This window comes from Orcinus orca, chromosome 2 (assembly GCF_937001465.1).
Source record: "Orcinus orca chromosome 2, mOrcOrc1.1, whole genome shotgun sequence".
Taxonomy (NCBI): Eukaryota; Metazoa; Chordata; class Mammalia; order Artiodactyla; family Delphinidae; genus Orcinus; species Orcinus orca.
In genome coordinates this window covers 164,362,877-164,377,896 of record NC_064560.1, presented here as the reverse complement: position 1 = coordinate 164,377,896, position 15,020 = coordinate 164,362,877, and the positions used below count along the sequence as shown (strand labels likewise).

At 40.3% G+C, this 15,020-nt stretch overlaps 1 protein-coding gene across 12 annotated transcripts in view; it reads left to right on the top strand.

The window, feature by feature from the left end:
• The window catches only part of ESR2 (estrogen receptor 2), an 84,178-nt gene that overhangs the window by 37,954 nt on the left and 31,204 nt on the right, over positions 1-15,020 (top strand). For 10 of the 12 annotated variants that reach the window (XR_007475730.1, XR_007475729.1, XR_004481794.2 and 7 more), the window contains 3 exons: positions 1,775-1,913; positions 4,426-4,500; positions 7,772-7,905. Coding sequence is in view for 6 of the 12 variants with exons in the window: in XM_049706391.1 (XP_049562348.1) it covers positions 1,775-1,913; positions 4,426-4,500; positions 7,772-7,905 (348 nt within the window). In the remaining 6 variants the exon portion in view is untranslated. Of the gene's footprint in view, positions 1-1,774; positions 1,914-4,425; positions 4,501-7,771; positions 7,914-15,020 lie in introns of those variants that run through there. The other 2 variants (XM_033422991.2, XM_049706392.1) reach the window with 2 other exon arrangements.

Below are 15,020 nucleotides of genomic sequence, written 5' to 3'. Positions count from 1 at the left end.
AGGATTCTAACATAGAATGACAGCAACCCACCATTCCCCTGGAAGGGCTTCTCCATGTACGTCTATACATTTGTCTAAGAAATGAGGTCTCTCTCCAAGTTCTAAGCCACTAGGGACAATTTCCATGGCCTGGAGGTCAGCAACTGCATTAAGCACATTTTAAAGATTGAGAAGGGGGCATGAAGCTAGGTGACAGAGCATCTGGGTGTAAGAGCCTCAGGTAATAGTATCCATAGGGGTCATTTGTTTGCTTCTGAGCTTTCTGAGAATTTCCGGGTTTTCCGCTTTGGTTTTGATAGTCTAGCATCTTCACCTTTGCCAGAATGCTGTTTTATTCTCAGCTCTTTCCCATAGGAGACAATACTGACGCAATTTCCTCTAGCTTTTGCTCTACGTATATTCCAAGCCTAGTTTTCAAGATCCCACGTGGAGAGTAGTGGTGAAATTAATTACTCCTGAGAGCTGTGCAGCTTCTTTAAAACCAAACTCTTAAGCTGCATTAGTCCCTCTTCAAGCCTGGTATTTTGGAAAATTTTCAGAAAGCTTAGGCATGGTCTGAAGCTGTGGGATTTCCCCCCCCCCCTTTTTCAGCTAATATAGTCATTGTCTAAACCAAAAAAAATTGGAATATCACCTACCCTTGGTTTTGCTGAATATCTACAAGTATGAAAAGCTTGATTTCCTTTGGGTAGGCTTATTGACTATAACTGTGGGTGAGATTGAAACGTGTACACATATCAGGAACTGGAACTGAGTGTAGAATGTGGCTTTGGAAAGGATTTATCCATCTTTCCATTCATTACTCTATTAAATTCTCCTTTGTGCAGATTTGTGTTATAATCGTTCAAAGATTTGAACCATGTGTGTTCTCTGTGCCGTAGTTTCCTCATCTGTGAAATGAGGATGATGAGAGATCCTAGCTGTTGGAAATTCTCAGAGATAGGCCTTGTTGCCCCCATTTTTCCTGTAAGAAAACAAAGACTTCATAGGAGATTAAGTAACTAGCTGGGATGAGGCCGAGCAGGGTTCTAAGCAGAATGCATTGCACTCCAAGGCCATTTGTTTATATTTACTATACTTATATTATACTGCCTCCTCCTCTTATGGTGGCTTACGGAGGAAGCACCGGTGATCTCTGCTTCTGAAGTGCTCACCTCCCTTAGGGACCTGTTTCAGTTGTTACCTATCCTCTTCAGCGTACAGTAGCTTAGAGACAGCACACCTACTCAGAAGAATGATTCTAACGCTAGATGGGAAATGTTAAGAAATTGAAGAAACTCTTTCAGCCGGAGCTCTGACTTTCTGCAGAGGTTGGCCCTGCTCTCTCTGCAAGCCTCCCATCCGCACCCCCACTCTCCCATCCCCCCACTCCTCCTGGCCCCAGTCATGGGCTGGGCCATATTGGCAGCCCCTCTGACTGGCAACTGAGCTCTGTCTTTCTCAGTAGTGCAGAGGGATTATTAGGATATAACCAACAAAGGTCAGGGTCAGCTTTCTGTTCTTCCCTAGCATCTGTCTGGGGAGCTGTATAAGCCCAGGTGACAGTCCTTTAGAAATTCTGAATGAAGTACATTTCTCTCTAGAAGGGGTTTGAGACTAGAAAATAGTGAGTACTCACTTTGAGTTCAAGATTTTCTCACTTGTCAGCATTTAGCAATGTCTTTAAAATGTTGACTCCCCCCACCCCGCCCTGTATGATTGCTCTTCTGTTTTTATGGAACGGGGGAGCTGAGGAGGAGGGTGGGGTGTGCTCACGGCCTCTTGCTTTCCCCAGGCTTCGTGGAGCTCAGCCTGTACGACCAAGTGCGGCTCTTGGAGAGCTGCTGGTTGGAGGTGCTCATGGTGGGGCTGATGTGGCGCTCCATCGACCACCCCGGCAAGCTCATCTTTGCTCCAGACCTCGTTCTGGACAGGTGAGAAAAAATACTTTGTGTTTCTTCTCCGACTGGTTTGAGTGAGGCGCTGAGTGAAGTGGGAACAAAGTCCTGGGTTCTGCAATTAAAACCTTACTCCTGAGAGGGCAGGTAAGAGGAGGATAATGTCATGAGTTCCTTCACTGGGTCAAGAACCCAAGAAGGAGAGCATGGGCACAATGATTAAGTGTCCTGTGACTCATTCTTACCTTTTCTTAGAATGAAAAGAGCATGGGCACAATGATTAAGTGTCTTGTGACTCATTCTTACCTATTCTTTCAGTGTGGCAGCATTCACTGGCCAGACCACAACAGGGGGGCTGTGTCCTGCAGGGTATATGGCCACTAAGTGTACACGTCAACTTAGATTTTTCTGCACTAAAAAACTCCATTTTCAGGTTATAATTTTAAGCTGTCCTGCTGTTTTTTCCACTGGAAGGGACCCTGTACATCACCAGCTATTTGCACAGGTGATGAAATTCTTACAAATCTACCAAGTTTATTTTAACATGCTTTAACTCACTCTAACTACATGTACTATATAGCATTTTTGGCAATAGCCGTGGAACGAATGGTTATTAAAACCAGATGAAAGCTAACGGAAACTGGGGAACGATAGTGTTAATGTGATAACTTGGTTGCATTTAGTTTTCTTTTAAAGATGGTGCAGAAAAGGAACCAATTTTTAATTGACTTAGGTGAACTGTTCGTGGAGGGAAAGCTGGAATGTACAACACTCAGGCTTTTTAGGAGAAAAGTAGAATGCTTTCTTGGGGTAAATTTGAACAGTTTGAAAATCTCCATGGAAATTGATTTCCACATTCCTTATATTGAAAAAAGTGCTAGTGTTGAATATTCAGTCACATTTGACTCTGTGCACAAAGAAGGATGCCTAGTGTTATGAATGGAAAGGATCTGCCCCTTGGCATTGCCTCTTTAGATCATCAGAAGATCCCCATGCACATCTTGCTCAGATGAAAAGTAATAGCCCAGGGAATTAGCACCCATTCTGTCTGTTGTCATGGATGACAGCATTGACAACACTGTTCTAAGTAACAGAGGTGTGTTGGTGGAGAACAGGGCCGTTGGGAAGAGCTGGAGCGTGGACTGTGGCTCCACTAGGAGCAAGCCCAGAGGGAGGTTCTGGAAGCCCAGACCCTTCAGTAGCAATCAAAATAGCTAACTTATTGGCTTCCAGGCACCATCTTAAGCACTGATATGTGTTAAGTCATTTCATCTTCACAACAGCCCTTTATGGGTAAGCACCATTATTATCCCTGTCCTTCAGATATGGAAACAGGAGGTAGGTAACTTACCTGCAGTTAGCAAGTGATGCAGCTGGGCACAGGGGCTGGCTGTGAAGTTCACACTCTTACCTACAACAGTACATGCCTCCCAGCGGGATAGAGAACTGGAAGAGGAAAGAGGAGGAGGCCAAAAGGCAAAGTAACTTTCTACTTTATTCTTTTATCTCAGAACAACTCTGTTTCACTCTCTGTGCACCTCAGAAGCCTGCTCCTCCTCATCTCAGGGTACCATGTTGCGAGGCAGGCTGCAAGGCCAAGCACCCAGCCAAGCCATCAGTCTCATTCATTCATTCATTCATTCACTCATTATATTCCACTTGGCATTTAAAGGCACACACACACACAAATATACACACAAAATTCCCTAGAAGTTAGTGCTAGGAAGAAGTTCTATCCTTTGGTGAACCAATAAATTTGCAGACTTTGGGACTGTGTTATTTTATTTTTTGCCTTGATTTCTAAAATTGATGCCACATTTAGTGTTTATTTTCAGTGACTATTTCATTCCTGGTTTTTAGTACAACTAACTTACCTCTTTGTGCAGGTCCTTTAACTCCCATGTGTATATAAATTACTGTAAACTGACACCAATCCCAGATAAATTTTAGGCTTACCTGCTGGTTAAGTAATAGAAGAAAAAAAAAAGTAATTTTTCTTATATGTTATTTTAATAGACTCACATTACTTTATAAATATTTGGGTGTGTTATTTTTTACAACATAGAAATTGAGTATATTTGAGGATGAAAGAGGAGTTCTTAGGAATTATAAATGCATTCACATTGAACAGGCATTTTTTTGGAGTGCCTACTAGTGGTTATTTTTTGTTGCAGTCCCTACTTGATTTGAGCACTCTGTAAAGTATAGAATTTCAATTCCGAGACTCTTAGTGCATCTGTTATACAGATAAATACATTTTAATGTAATGGGTATGTTTCTGGAGGAGCTGCTTATTCAAAAATGTTCAAAATGTGACTTATTCCAAAAGTCAGGGATCATGCACCATAAACGTGTTCTATTGTGAATCTTTTTTGCAACGTGAATAAATAATTTTCACACTACATGAAAATAATTGTCTTTTGGTAGATTGTCCTGTCAGAGTTCCTTTAAGTGGTGGTATGACCATGTAAGCAGTGAATACAATTAAATTAGCCTATTTATTTGTGGAGACTGAGACTATAATTTGTTTCCCTTTATTCTTGTTGAGGCTTCTGCAGCGAGAAAACTTGAACCTACTGAGGATGAGAGGAAAATCCGGGTATCTCAGCTTATTTCTAACAAGGTAGTTCTTTTAGTAATCACTAGAATCCCAATTCATGTGAAGATCTACCACAGAATCTGAACTTCTACTTGCTCAGAACATCATATATGCTAAGACATTATGTGTCCTTAGCATCAATAGGAAACTGCCAAATGTTATTAAAAAGTCAGAGGAAGTGGATGTTTATGGAGTTCTGTGGACTCACAAGTGTAAATGTACTGAGTTTGCATTCACCTCAGGTATTTGTATATTGAACTTTCTTCAAGAGACTGACAGAATTTTCACTTCTGAATTTGTATTTCCCTTTTGTACTCAGATCATTTCACCTGAGTTCAATATTTAAGTCCTTCCCATGTGCTAAGCTCTCCCAACCCTATTGCCACCCACACAAAGACAGACAAACTGTGGTCTATTAGCCACATGTGTGCTGCCAGCGGATATATATATATGCCAGTACAAAACAGTGAACCCCAAAGGGAAGCCCACTCTTTCAACACGTTGTCCTTGGTATCAAACAGAATATTTTTCTTTTATAAAGGGAGTGGTTATCAAATATAAGATAGTCCACATGGAACTACTACTTTTATTTTTATTTAGCACTGGTTTTTGGGGAAATGGAGTGTAAAAGTAAATTTCCATGAGTAGTTTGGTTTGATTGATATATTGTTTCAGTATTTTAACATCCAAATCATATACCCACTAGGTTGAATTCAGATCTTTTAAACCTGTCTTAATTTCTTACTCGTAATTCAGTGTCAATCATAGTTACTTACAGAATAAATGAAATAGGTCTCATTGATTGTAAAGTCCTTCCTCACTCTGTTCTGTATAACTCATTTTAAAGTAGAACTCTATTAGGGTGTCCTTTATAAGATATTGTACCTTATTGCCCCTATATTTCTCATTTATTTTCTAGAAATGTATTTGTTTTCTACATCCTGTGAAGTGAATAAAAATATTGTAACCTTGCCACCCCTTGAATGAGATGGTTGGCTCTCACACCTGCTGGAGAAAGCAATCAGACCTTGCTCTTTACAACTGGTTGAGAAATTCACTTTTTCCATGCGGTACATATGTTCTGATTACTTTGAGCTGCAGCATTTATCAAGGCCTAAGATACCCTGAAATATAAACTCTACCTCCATTAAAAAAAAAAAATTTAGTTATTTATTTTGGCTGCACCGGGTCTTAGTTGCGGCATGCGGACTCTTAGTTGTGGCATGCGGGATCTAGTTCCCCTGACCAGGGATGGAATCCGGGCCCCCTGTCTTACCCACTGGACCACCAGGGAAGTCCCTCCACCTCCATTTTTGAAATATGAATTTACATTTTAAATGGTATGTATTTCGATGAGGAAATGGTGCTAACTTCAGTATTTAGAGATGTGTTTTTAGGCACAGGTGGCAGCTTCTGCAAAATAGGATTGATTTCAAATGAGTCCCCTTATCGTACTACTTGGGGAGGTGTGTGTGTGTGCGTGCCTGTGTGTGTGCATGCACACATGTGCCCGTGACCCCACCTCTGAGTCTCACAAAAGAGTAAAGAACCAAACTATTAAATTGTCAATGCAGGACTTGTTGGATTTTTTGTTTTTGCCCCCAGAGATATTTTAAAACTAGCTTTTCTCAGTATCAGATGTCCTTAAACCCACCAATTACAGTTTCCAATAATTAATTGTCCTAGGCTGAGTGATTTGATGATTGGCTTGAGGGGCATTCAAGTGAATAAGTATTTCGTGTGCCTCTGCTATGTGCAGGGCATGCATGTCCTTACTGGACATTAGCAGCAGGCTGCCTGGGAAAGCCCAGAGCAGGGGAGGTGGGCGGATGGCATATGGAGGGCTGGGCCTTTCCTATAGATTTTGGCACCCTTTGCCCAGGGCTCTGATTCTCCAAAGTGGCCTTTCCCTTAGGAGTGACTTCTAGGGGGCACTGACATTTTATCACTTAACCTGTGCGCTTTCAGGAAGTCTAAACTGGTTTCCAAAGTTACTGCGCTTGTTTGCCAGTGTGCGCAGTTTGCATACTTGTAGCTTTGTGTAGTGAGCTTGCGGGGGTGTGAACGCTGTGGACTTCAGGATCCTGGTAAGCGGGCATCCAAGCATAGCACCAAATAGGAAAGGCTTTAGCAGGATTGGTAGTACCCACTGGTGCCAGTTCATTTGAACTCTACAGAGGCCCTTTCTCCAACTACTACCATCACTGGAAATGTGCTGGCTTGGGGTTGGGAGAAGGAGGAGGGACCAGCCAGTGTTCTTTGAAGATCTCAGGTCCCCTTCAGGGGCTGCTACAGAGACTGAAAATGAAACTTGCAGAAACTTATGGCCACCATAGCTGCCCTTTGCTGTGTACTGCAGGCTTTTAGAAGCAAATGAATGTTTCGTGGCGAAATCATTTAACTGCTTGCTTGTCAAGGACTTCCAGTAGCTCTATGACTGATGATAATGGAAGTTGTTTTTGGAGCAGTGAGGTGGAATAATGTGTGTCTGGCTGGAGTGAATTGAAGCTGGTATTTTCTAGGTACAGTTCAAGTAATTTACTTCAAAAGTATGCTTAAACATTCATTTCCGTAAGGAGTGCTCAAAAGAATCTCGATTACATAGTCCAAAGTTTGTCTAAAACTTTTGCTTAAAAATAATCTTTGGCACATCAAAATTACCATGTCTCCATTTCTACCTTCCTTTCCTGATTCTAATCCATCTTCTGTAATTGTGATTTCTTTGTATGTCATATTAGCTTTTCTTCAGACTGCATTTAAATGTCTCTTAGTTTCCCCACCAGTTTCTAGTTGACCACCAGGATGTGAGAGTTAAGCCCTAGATATAAAGTAATATTTCTTCTTAGGATATTTGCTTCTGTAATGTTCAGTCTTTTCTCATTAATACTTCAGAGTTTTTTGATGAGAACATGGACTGTATCATTTTAGTAATATGTGTCATATTGAGGGCTGGTTGGCTGACATAGTTTAGATCAAAAATAATGAACAGAAATGGTATTCCTTTAAGAAAACATTTGGTGAATAGGTAGGAGGAAAATGTACTTCCAGTGCACACTGTTGCCTAAAGAGTATATATTCAAATGTTTGCTTTATGGACTTCTAGGAAATGCCCTGTCTTCCTTATATAAAAATAATTCTAGTAATTTCACATTTCTGGATGTGGTCTTATTACTATCTTGTTATAGTTAAAGGGTGTACAAGATGAAACTTGAGATTAAAAAGAAAATACTCCTTATTGCTTTCGATGGTTACCGGAAGCTGTATGTTCCTTACATTTCTAAATGGACTTTTGTAGGGATGAAGGGAAATGTGTAGAAGGAATTCTGGAAATCTTTGACATGCTCCTGGCAACGACTTCAAGGTTTCGCGAGTTAAAACTCCAACACAAAGAATATCTCTGTGTCAAGGCCATGATCCTCCTCAACTCCAGTAAGTAACCACACAGCTGGGCCATGTTTTATGGGGGAGAGATGCTGTTTCTAGAGCTGGCATGGTGTTGAGGAGTACTGAATTTCTTTCTTTTTTTTTTTTTTTTTTCTGAATTTCGTATTTTATTTAAAAAGGGGAAAATGGCTTTTTTCGGACTTTTCTGTTTTATTTTATAGGCATTTAAACTGTAGTTAACTTTTGGTAATTTGAATATGAATTATTCGTTGGGTGAATTACTGGTAGTAATTTAAAAAGTAGCTGAAACCACTCTACTGGAAAAGGAAAAAACGAACTTCAAAATGTTTACCTCTCATCCTTTTTTCTTTTTTTGACATTTTAATTTATTTCATTGTGATGTAATTGACATATAACACTGTATTAGTTTCAGGTATACAACATAAATGATTTGAATTTTTTTATAAATTTATTTTTATTTCTTTCTTTCTTTATTTTTGGCTGCATTGGGTCTTCGTTGCTGCATGAGAGCTTTCTCTAGTTGCAGCGAGCGAGGGCTACTCTTTGTTGTGGTGTGCGGCTTCTCATTGTGGTGGCTTCCCTTGCCGTGGAGCACGGGCTCTAGGCACGCAGGCTTCAGTAGTTGTGGCACATGGGCTCCAGTAGTTGTGGCTCGCGGGTTCTAGAGCGCAGGCTCAGTCGTTGTGGTGCACGGGCTTAGTTGCTCCGTGGCATGTGGGATCTTTGCAGACCAGGGCTCAAACCCGTGTCCCCTGCATTGGCAGGTGGACTCTTAACCACTGCGCCACCAGGGAAGTCCCAGATGATTTGAATTTTGTGTATATTGAGAAATGATCACAATAAGTCAACACCCATCACCATACATAGTTAAGAAAACTTTTTTCTTGTGATGAGAACTTTTAAGATCTGCTTTCTTAGCAACTTTCAAATATGCAATACAGCATTATTAACTATCGCACCATGCTGTACATTATATCCCCATGACTGATGTATTTTATAACTGGACTTTCAGCCCCTTTTCAGTGTTTATACGGACCTTTTACATGGTTAACATGCATTTATATTTACTATTTTGGGTTCTGCTTTTACAAGTTCATTTATTCATTCATTTCATTCATTCATTCACTAAAGATGTTGAGTATATATGTATTCCTGCCCTCCCATGGCTCATAGAGAGAGAGAGAAAACAAATTCGCTAAAAAGAATGATCTCAGTGCTATCACAAAGTGTGTACAGAGCACTGAGTACTCTGGGAAGACAGGAGGAGAAGTGCTGAAGTGGTTGCAGAAGGGAACGACGTTTGGGTGTTGCATGAGTTGATGGGCAGGTGGGAGGGGTAGGCAGGGAAGAATGAAAGGACGGGGGTAAGCCAGGAGCTGCAAGTCATGCCGTGGAAGAGCAGGGGGAGGTGGACAAGGTTGTAAAATGCAGTGTTGAAGATTACTGAGTGTAACTCCTGTTGAGAATTGTTGCCTGGGGCATTGAGCAGCTCTAGAAGAGGGTCAGGCAGGGAAGTATCATGGACAGATAGGCATTCTTTTTTTTTTTTTTTTTGTGGTACGCGGGCCTCTCACTGTTGTGGCCTCTCCTGTTGTGGAGCACAGGCTCTGGACGTGCAGGCCCAGCAGCCATGGCTCATGGGCCCAGCCACTCCGCGGCATGTGGGATCTTCCCAGACCGGGGCACGAACCCGTGTCCCCTGCATTGGCAGGCGGACTCTCAACCACTGCACCACCAGGGAAGCCCCAGATAGGCATTCTTGAAAGGTCACTCTGGCTTCCATGCGGAGGACTGACGGGAGAGGGGAGAGACTGAGGCAAGGGGCCTAACAGGAGTTATTAGGAACAATGAGAGCCAGAACTAAGTTGGTGTGGAAGGGCCTGGGAGGAAGGGACCTGACTTGAGGGAAATATATGGGTTAGAGGTGGGAAATGAGGAGAGCATCTAAGATGTATGTATGTTGTAGCTTTGCTGTTTTTTTCTTATTATATAAATAATACCTGGTTATTGTAAACATTCAAACAAAAGAAAAACATACAAAGAAGAAAATAAAAATCACTAGGAATCCCCCCTCTCCGCCCTAGATAACCACCATATCTTCGGTGACTGTTCTTTAACAGCTCTTGCTAGAGAGATAGAGATAGATATGTACACATATGCTCATATATAAAATTTTACATAAACAGCATAGCATCTTGTATTAAAAGTTATGGAAACTTTGAAGGAGGCTTGCTTTGATCCCATTTTTTTCTTGATCCTTCCACCCAGACACCAAGTAGCTAATCTTAACAACCAGAGGGTAGCCTTTATACCTTCTTCCATCCTCTAATAATCATTTAAAATAATACCTCACCTCCGGTATATACACAGACCTTTTTTCCCCCATTTAAAAAACTTGGGACACTACATACAAATACTTCTTTGCATCTTGCTTTTTTCCTTTTCAGAATGCTGTGAAATCCCTTCAGGACAGTGAGGAGAGATCTAACTCAGTTTTTGAAGCAAGGGCATTGTCTACATCGTTCAGCCTTTTCTCTATTGATGGGCCTTTGTTTAATATACGTTTTCTATTTTTTTTACCATTATAAACATTGCTACAATTAATAGAGGCGTATTATTTTGCACACATTTCTAAGTTTCTGTGTAGTTTTCATCCTGTTCAGTTTGCTGTCTACCTGATGGTATTCAATCCAGCTGCTGTACCAGGTATTGATTGCTTTGCTTAGCTATTTACTCTTGTTGGGCCTTTAGGTTATTGTTTTTTTTTCTTCCTTTCTCAAATAATATGTATGTCCAGGTTTTTATTTTTTTTAACATCTTTATTGGGGTATAATTGCTTTACAATGGTGTGTTAGTTTCTGCTTTATAACAAAGTGAATCAGTCATACATAAACATATATCCCCATAGCTCTTCCCTCTTGCATCTCCCTCCCTCCCACCCTCCCTATCCCACCCCTCCAGGCTGTCACAAAGCACCGAGCCAATATCCCTGTGCCATGTGGCTGCTTCCCACTAGCTATCTACCTTACTACGTTTGTTAGTGTGTATATGTCCATGACTCTCTCTCGCCCTGTCACAGCTCACCCTTCCCCCTCCCGATAACCTCAAGTCCGTTCTCTAGGAGGTCTGCGTCTTTATTCCTGCCTTAGCCCTAGGTTCTTCATGACGTTTTTTTTTTCTTAAATTCCATATATATGTGTTAGCATACGGTATTTGTCTTTTTCTTTCTGACTTACTTCACTCTGTATGACAGACTCTAGATCTATCCACCTCATTACAAATAGCTCAATTTCGTTTCTTTTTATGGCTGAGTAATATTCCATTGTATATATGTGCCACATCTTCTTTATCCATTCATCCGATGATGGGCCCTTAGGTTGTTTCCATCTCCGGGCTATTGTAAATAGAGCTGCAATGAACATTTTGGTACATGACTCTTTTTGAATTTCGGTTTTCTCAGGGTATATGCCCAGTAGTGGGATTGCTGGGTCATATGGTAGTTCTATTTGTAGTTTTTTAAGGAACCTCCATACTGTTCTCCATAGTGACTGTACCAGTTCACATTCCCACCAGCAGTGCAAGAGTGTTCCCTTTTCTCCACACCCTCTCCAGCATTTATTGTTTCTAGATTTTTTGATGATGGCCATTCTGACTGGTGTGAGATGATACCTCATTATAGTTTTGATTTGCATTTCTCTAATGATTAATGATTTGAGCATTCTTTCATGTGTTTGTTGGCAGTCTGTATATCTTCTTTGGAGAAATGTCTATTTAGGTCTTCTGCCCATTTTTGGATTGGGTTGTTTGTTTTTTTGTTATTGAGCTGCATGAGCTGCTTGTAAATTTTGGAGATTAATCCTTTGTCGGTTGCTTCATTTGCAAATATTTTCTCCCATTCTGAGGGTTGTCTTTTGGTCTTGTTTATGGTTTCCTTTGCTGTGCAAAAGCTTTGAAGTTTCATTAGGTCCCATTTGTTTATTTTTGTTTTTATTTCCATTACTCTAGGAGGTGGGTCAGAAAGGATCTTGCTGTGATTTATGTCATAGAGTGTTCTGCCTATGTTTTCCTCTAAGAGTTTGATAGTTTCTGGCCTTATATTTAGGTCTTTGATCGATTTTGAGCTTATTTTTGTGTATGGTGTTAGGGAGTGATCTAATCTCATACTTTTACATGTACCTGTCCAGTTTTCCCAGCACCACTTATTGAAGAGGCTGTCCTTTCTCCACTGTACATTCCTGCCACCTTTATCAAAGACAAGGTGTCCATATGTGCATGGGTTTATCTCTGGGCTTTCTATCCTGTTCCATTGATCTACCTTTCTGTTTTTGTGCCAGTACCATACTGTCTTGATAACTGTAGCTTTGTAGTATAGTCTGAAGTCAGGGAGCCTGATTCCTCCAGTTCCTTTTTTCGTTCTCAAGATTGCTTTGGCTATTCGGGCTCTTTTGTGTTTCCATACAGATTGCGAAATTTTTTGTTCTAGTTCTGTGAAAAATGCCACTGGTAGTTTGATAGGGATTGCATTGAATCTATAGATTGCTTTGGGTAGTAGAGTCATTTTCACAATGTTGATTCTTCCAATCCAAGAACATGGTATATCTCTCCATCTATTTGTATCATCTTTAATTTCTTTCATCAGTGTCTTATAATTTTCTGCATACAGGTCTTTTGTCTCCTTAGGTAGGTTTATTCCTAGATATTTTATTCTTTTTGTTGCAATGGTAAATGGGAGTGTTTTCTTGATTTCACTTTCAGATTTTTCATCATTAGTATATAGGAATGCCAGAGATTTCTGTGCATTAATTTTGTATCCTGCCACTTTACCAAATTCATTGATTAGCTCTAGTAGTTTTCTGGTAGCATCTTTAGGATTCTCTGTGTATAGGATCATGTCATCTGCAAACAGTGACAGCTTTACTTCTTCTTTTCCGATTTGGATTCCTTTTATTTCCTTTTCTTCTCTGATTGCTGTGGCTAAAACTTCCAAAACTATGTTGAATAAGAGTGGTGAGAGTGGGCAACCTTGTCTTGTTCCTGATCTTAGTGGAAATGCTTTCAGTTTTTCACCATTGAGGATGATGTTTGCTGTGGGCTTGTCATATATGTCCTTTATTATGTTGAGGAAAGTTCCCTCTATGCCTACTTTCTGCAGGGTTTTTATCATAAATGGGTGTTGAATTTTGTCAAAAGCTTTCTCTGCATCTATTGAGATGATCATATGGTTTTTCTCCTTCAATTTGTTAATATGGTTTATCACATTGATAGATTTGCGTATATTGAAGAATCCTTGCATTCCTGGAATAAACCCCACTTGATCATGGTGTATGATCCTTTGAATGTGCTGTTGGATTCTGTTTGCTAGTATTTTGTTGAGGATTTTTGCATCTATGTTCATCAGTGATATTGGCCTGTAGTTTTCTTTCTTTGTGACATCCTTGTCTGGTTTTGGTATCAAGGTGATGGTGGCCTCGTAGAAGGAGTTTGGGAGTGTTCCTCCCTCTGCTATATTTTGGAAGAGTTTGAGAATGTCCAGGTTTTAATTCTCAAGTGATGACTTACAGACTTCATTTGGGCAATGTATGGGGCTTTATTACCTAGACTTTATCCAATTTTAGAGCATAGTGTTTGAAACAGCAGAAATCTGTGAGATGGTATTATGCTACTTTATTTTCAATCAGACTAAGCAGCAGTTCCTGAAGCCAAAACTCAATGCAGAACCTGTGGCCACATGGGTCACAGGCTGTCTCCTGATGTGGGAGCAGCTGACCTCTCCCCCTCCAGCCTATATTCATTTCCTCTCTAATAGGTGCTCTTGGGCATTGGCACTGGTTTTGATGAAAGGGAAACACATAGAGCAGTGCTTCTCAAACTCTCTATGGTGAAGCACCAGGTTTCTTTTCCTTTTATAATTTCCAAATTGTTATAGATAGTTACTTTATTTTTATTTTTATTAGAGTATAGTTGATTTACAGTGTTGTGTTATTTTCTGCTGTACAGCAAAGTGAATCAGTTATACATATATCCACTCTTTTTTTTTTTTTAACATTTAAATATTTATTTGTCTGCACTGGGTCTTAGTTGCGGCATGGGGGATCTTCGTTGCTGCTTGTGGGATCTTTGTTGCAGCATGCGGGATCTAGTTCCCTGACCAGGGATTGAACCTGAGCCCCCTGCATTGGGAGCATGGAGTCTTAACCCCTGGATCACCAGGGAAGTCCCTATTCACTCTTTTTTTAGATTCTTTTCCCATATAGGTCATTACAGAGTATTGAGTAGAGTTCCCTGTGCTATACAGTAGGTCCTTATTATTTATCTGTTTTATATATAGTAGTGTGTATATGTCAATCCCAATCTCCTAATTTATCCCTCCTCCCCTCCTCCCTGGTAACCATAAGTTTGTTTTCTACATCTGTGACTCTATTTCTGTTTTGTAAATAAGTTCATTTGTATCATTTTTTTAGATTCCTCATGTAAGCGATATCATATGATATTTGTCTTTCTCCATCTGACTTACTTCACTTAGCATGATAATCTCTGGGTCCATCCATGTTGCTGCAAATGGCATTTTTCACTCTTTTATGGCTGAGTAATATTCCATTGTATATATATACCACATCTTTATCCATTCATCTGTAGATGGACATTTAGGTTGCTTCCATGTCTTGGTTTTTGTAAATAGAGCTGCTATGAACATTGGGGTGCATGTATCTTTTCAAATTATGGTTTTCTCCAGATATATGCCCAAGAGTGGGACTGCTGGATCATATGGTAGTTCTATTTTTAGTTTTTTAAGGAACCTCCATACTGTTTTCCATAATGTTGTACCAATTTACATTCCCACCAACAGTGTAGGAGGGTTTCCTTTTCTCCACACCCTCTCCAATATTTATTGTTGTAGACTTTTCGATGATGGCCATTCTGACCGGTGTGAGGTGATACGTCATTGTAATTTTGATTTGCATTTTTCTAATAATTAGTGATGTTGAGCATCTTTTCATGTGCTTTTTGGCCATCTGTATGTCTTCTTTGGAGAAATATGTATTTAGATCTTCTGCCCATTTTTGGATTGGGTTGTTGGTTTTTTTGACATAGAGCTGCATGAGCTGTTTGTATATTTTGGAGATTAATCCCTAGTCAGT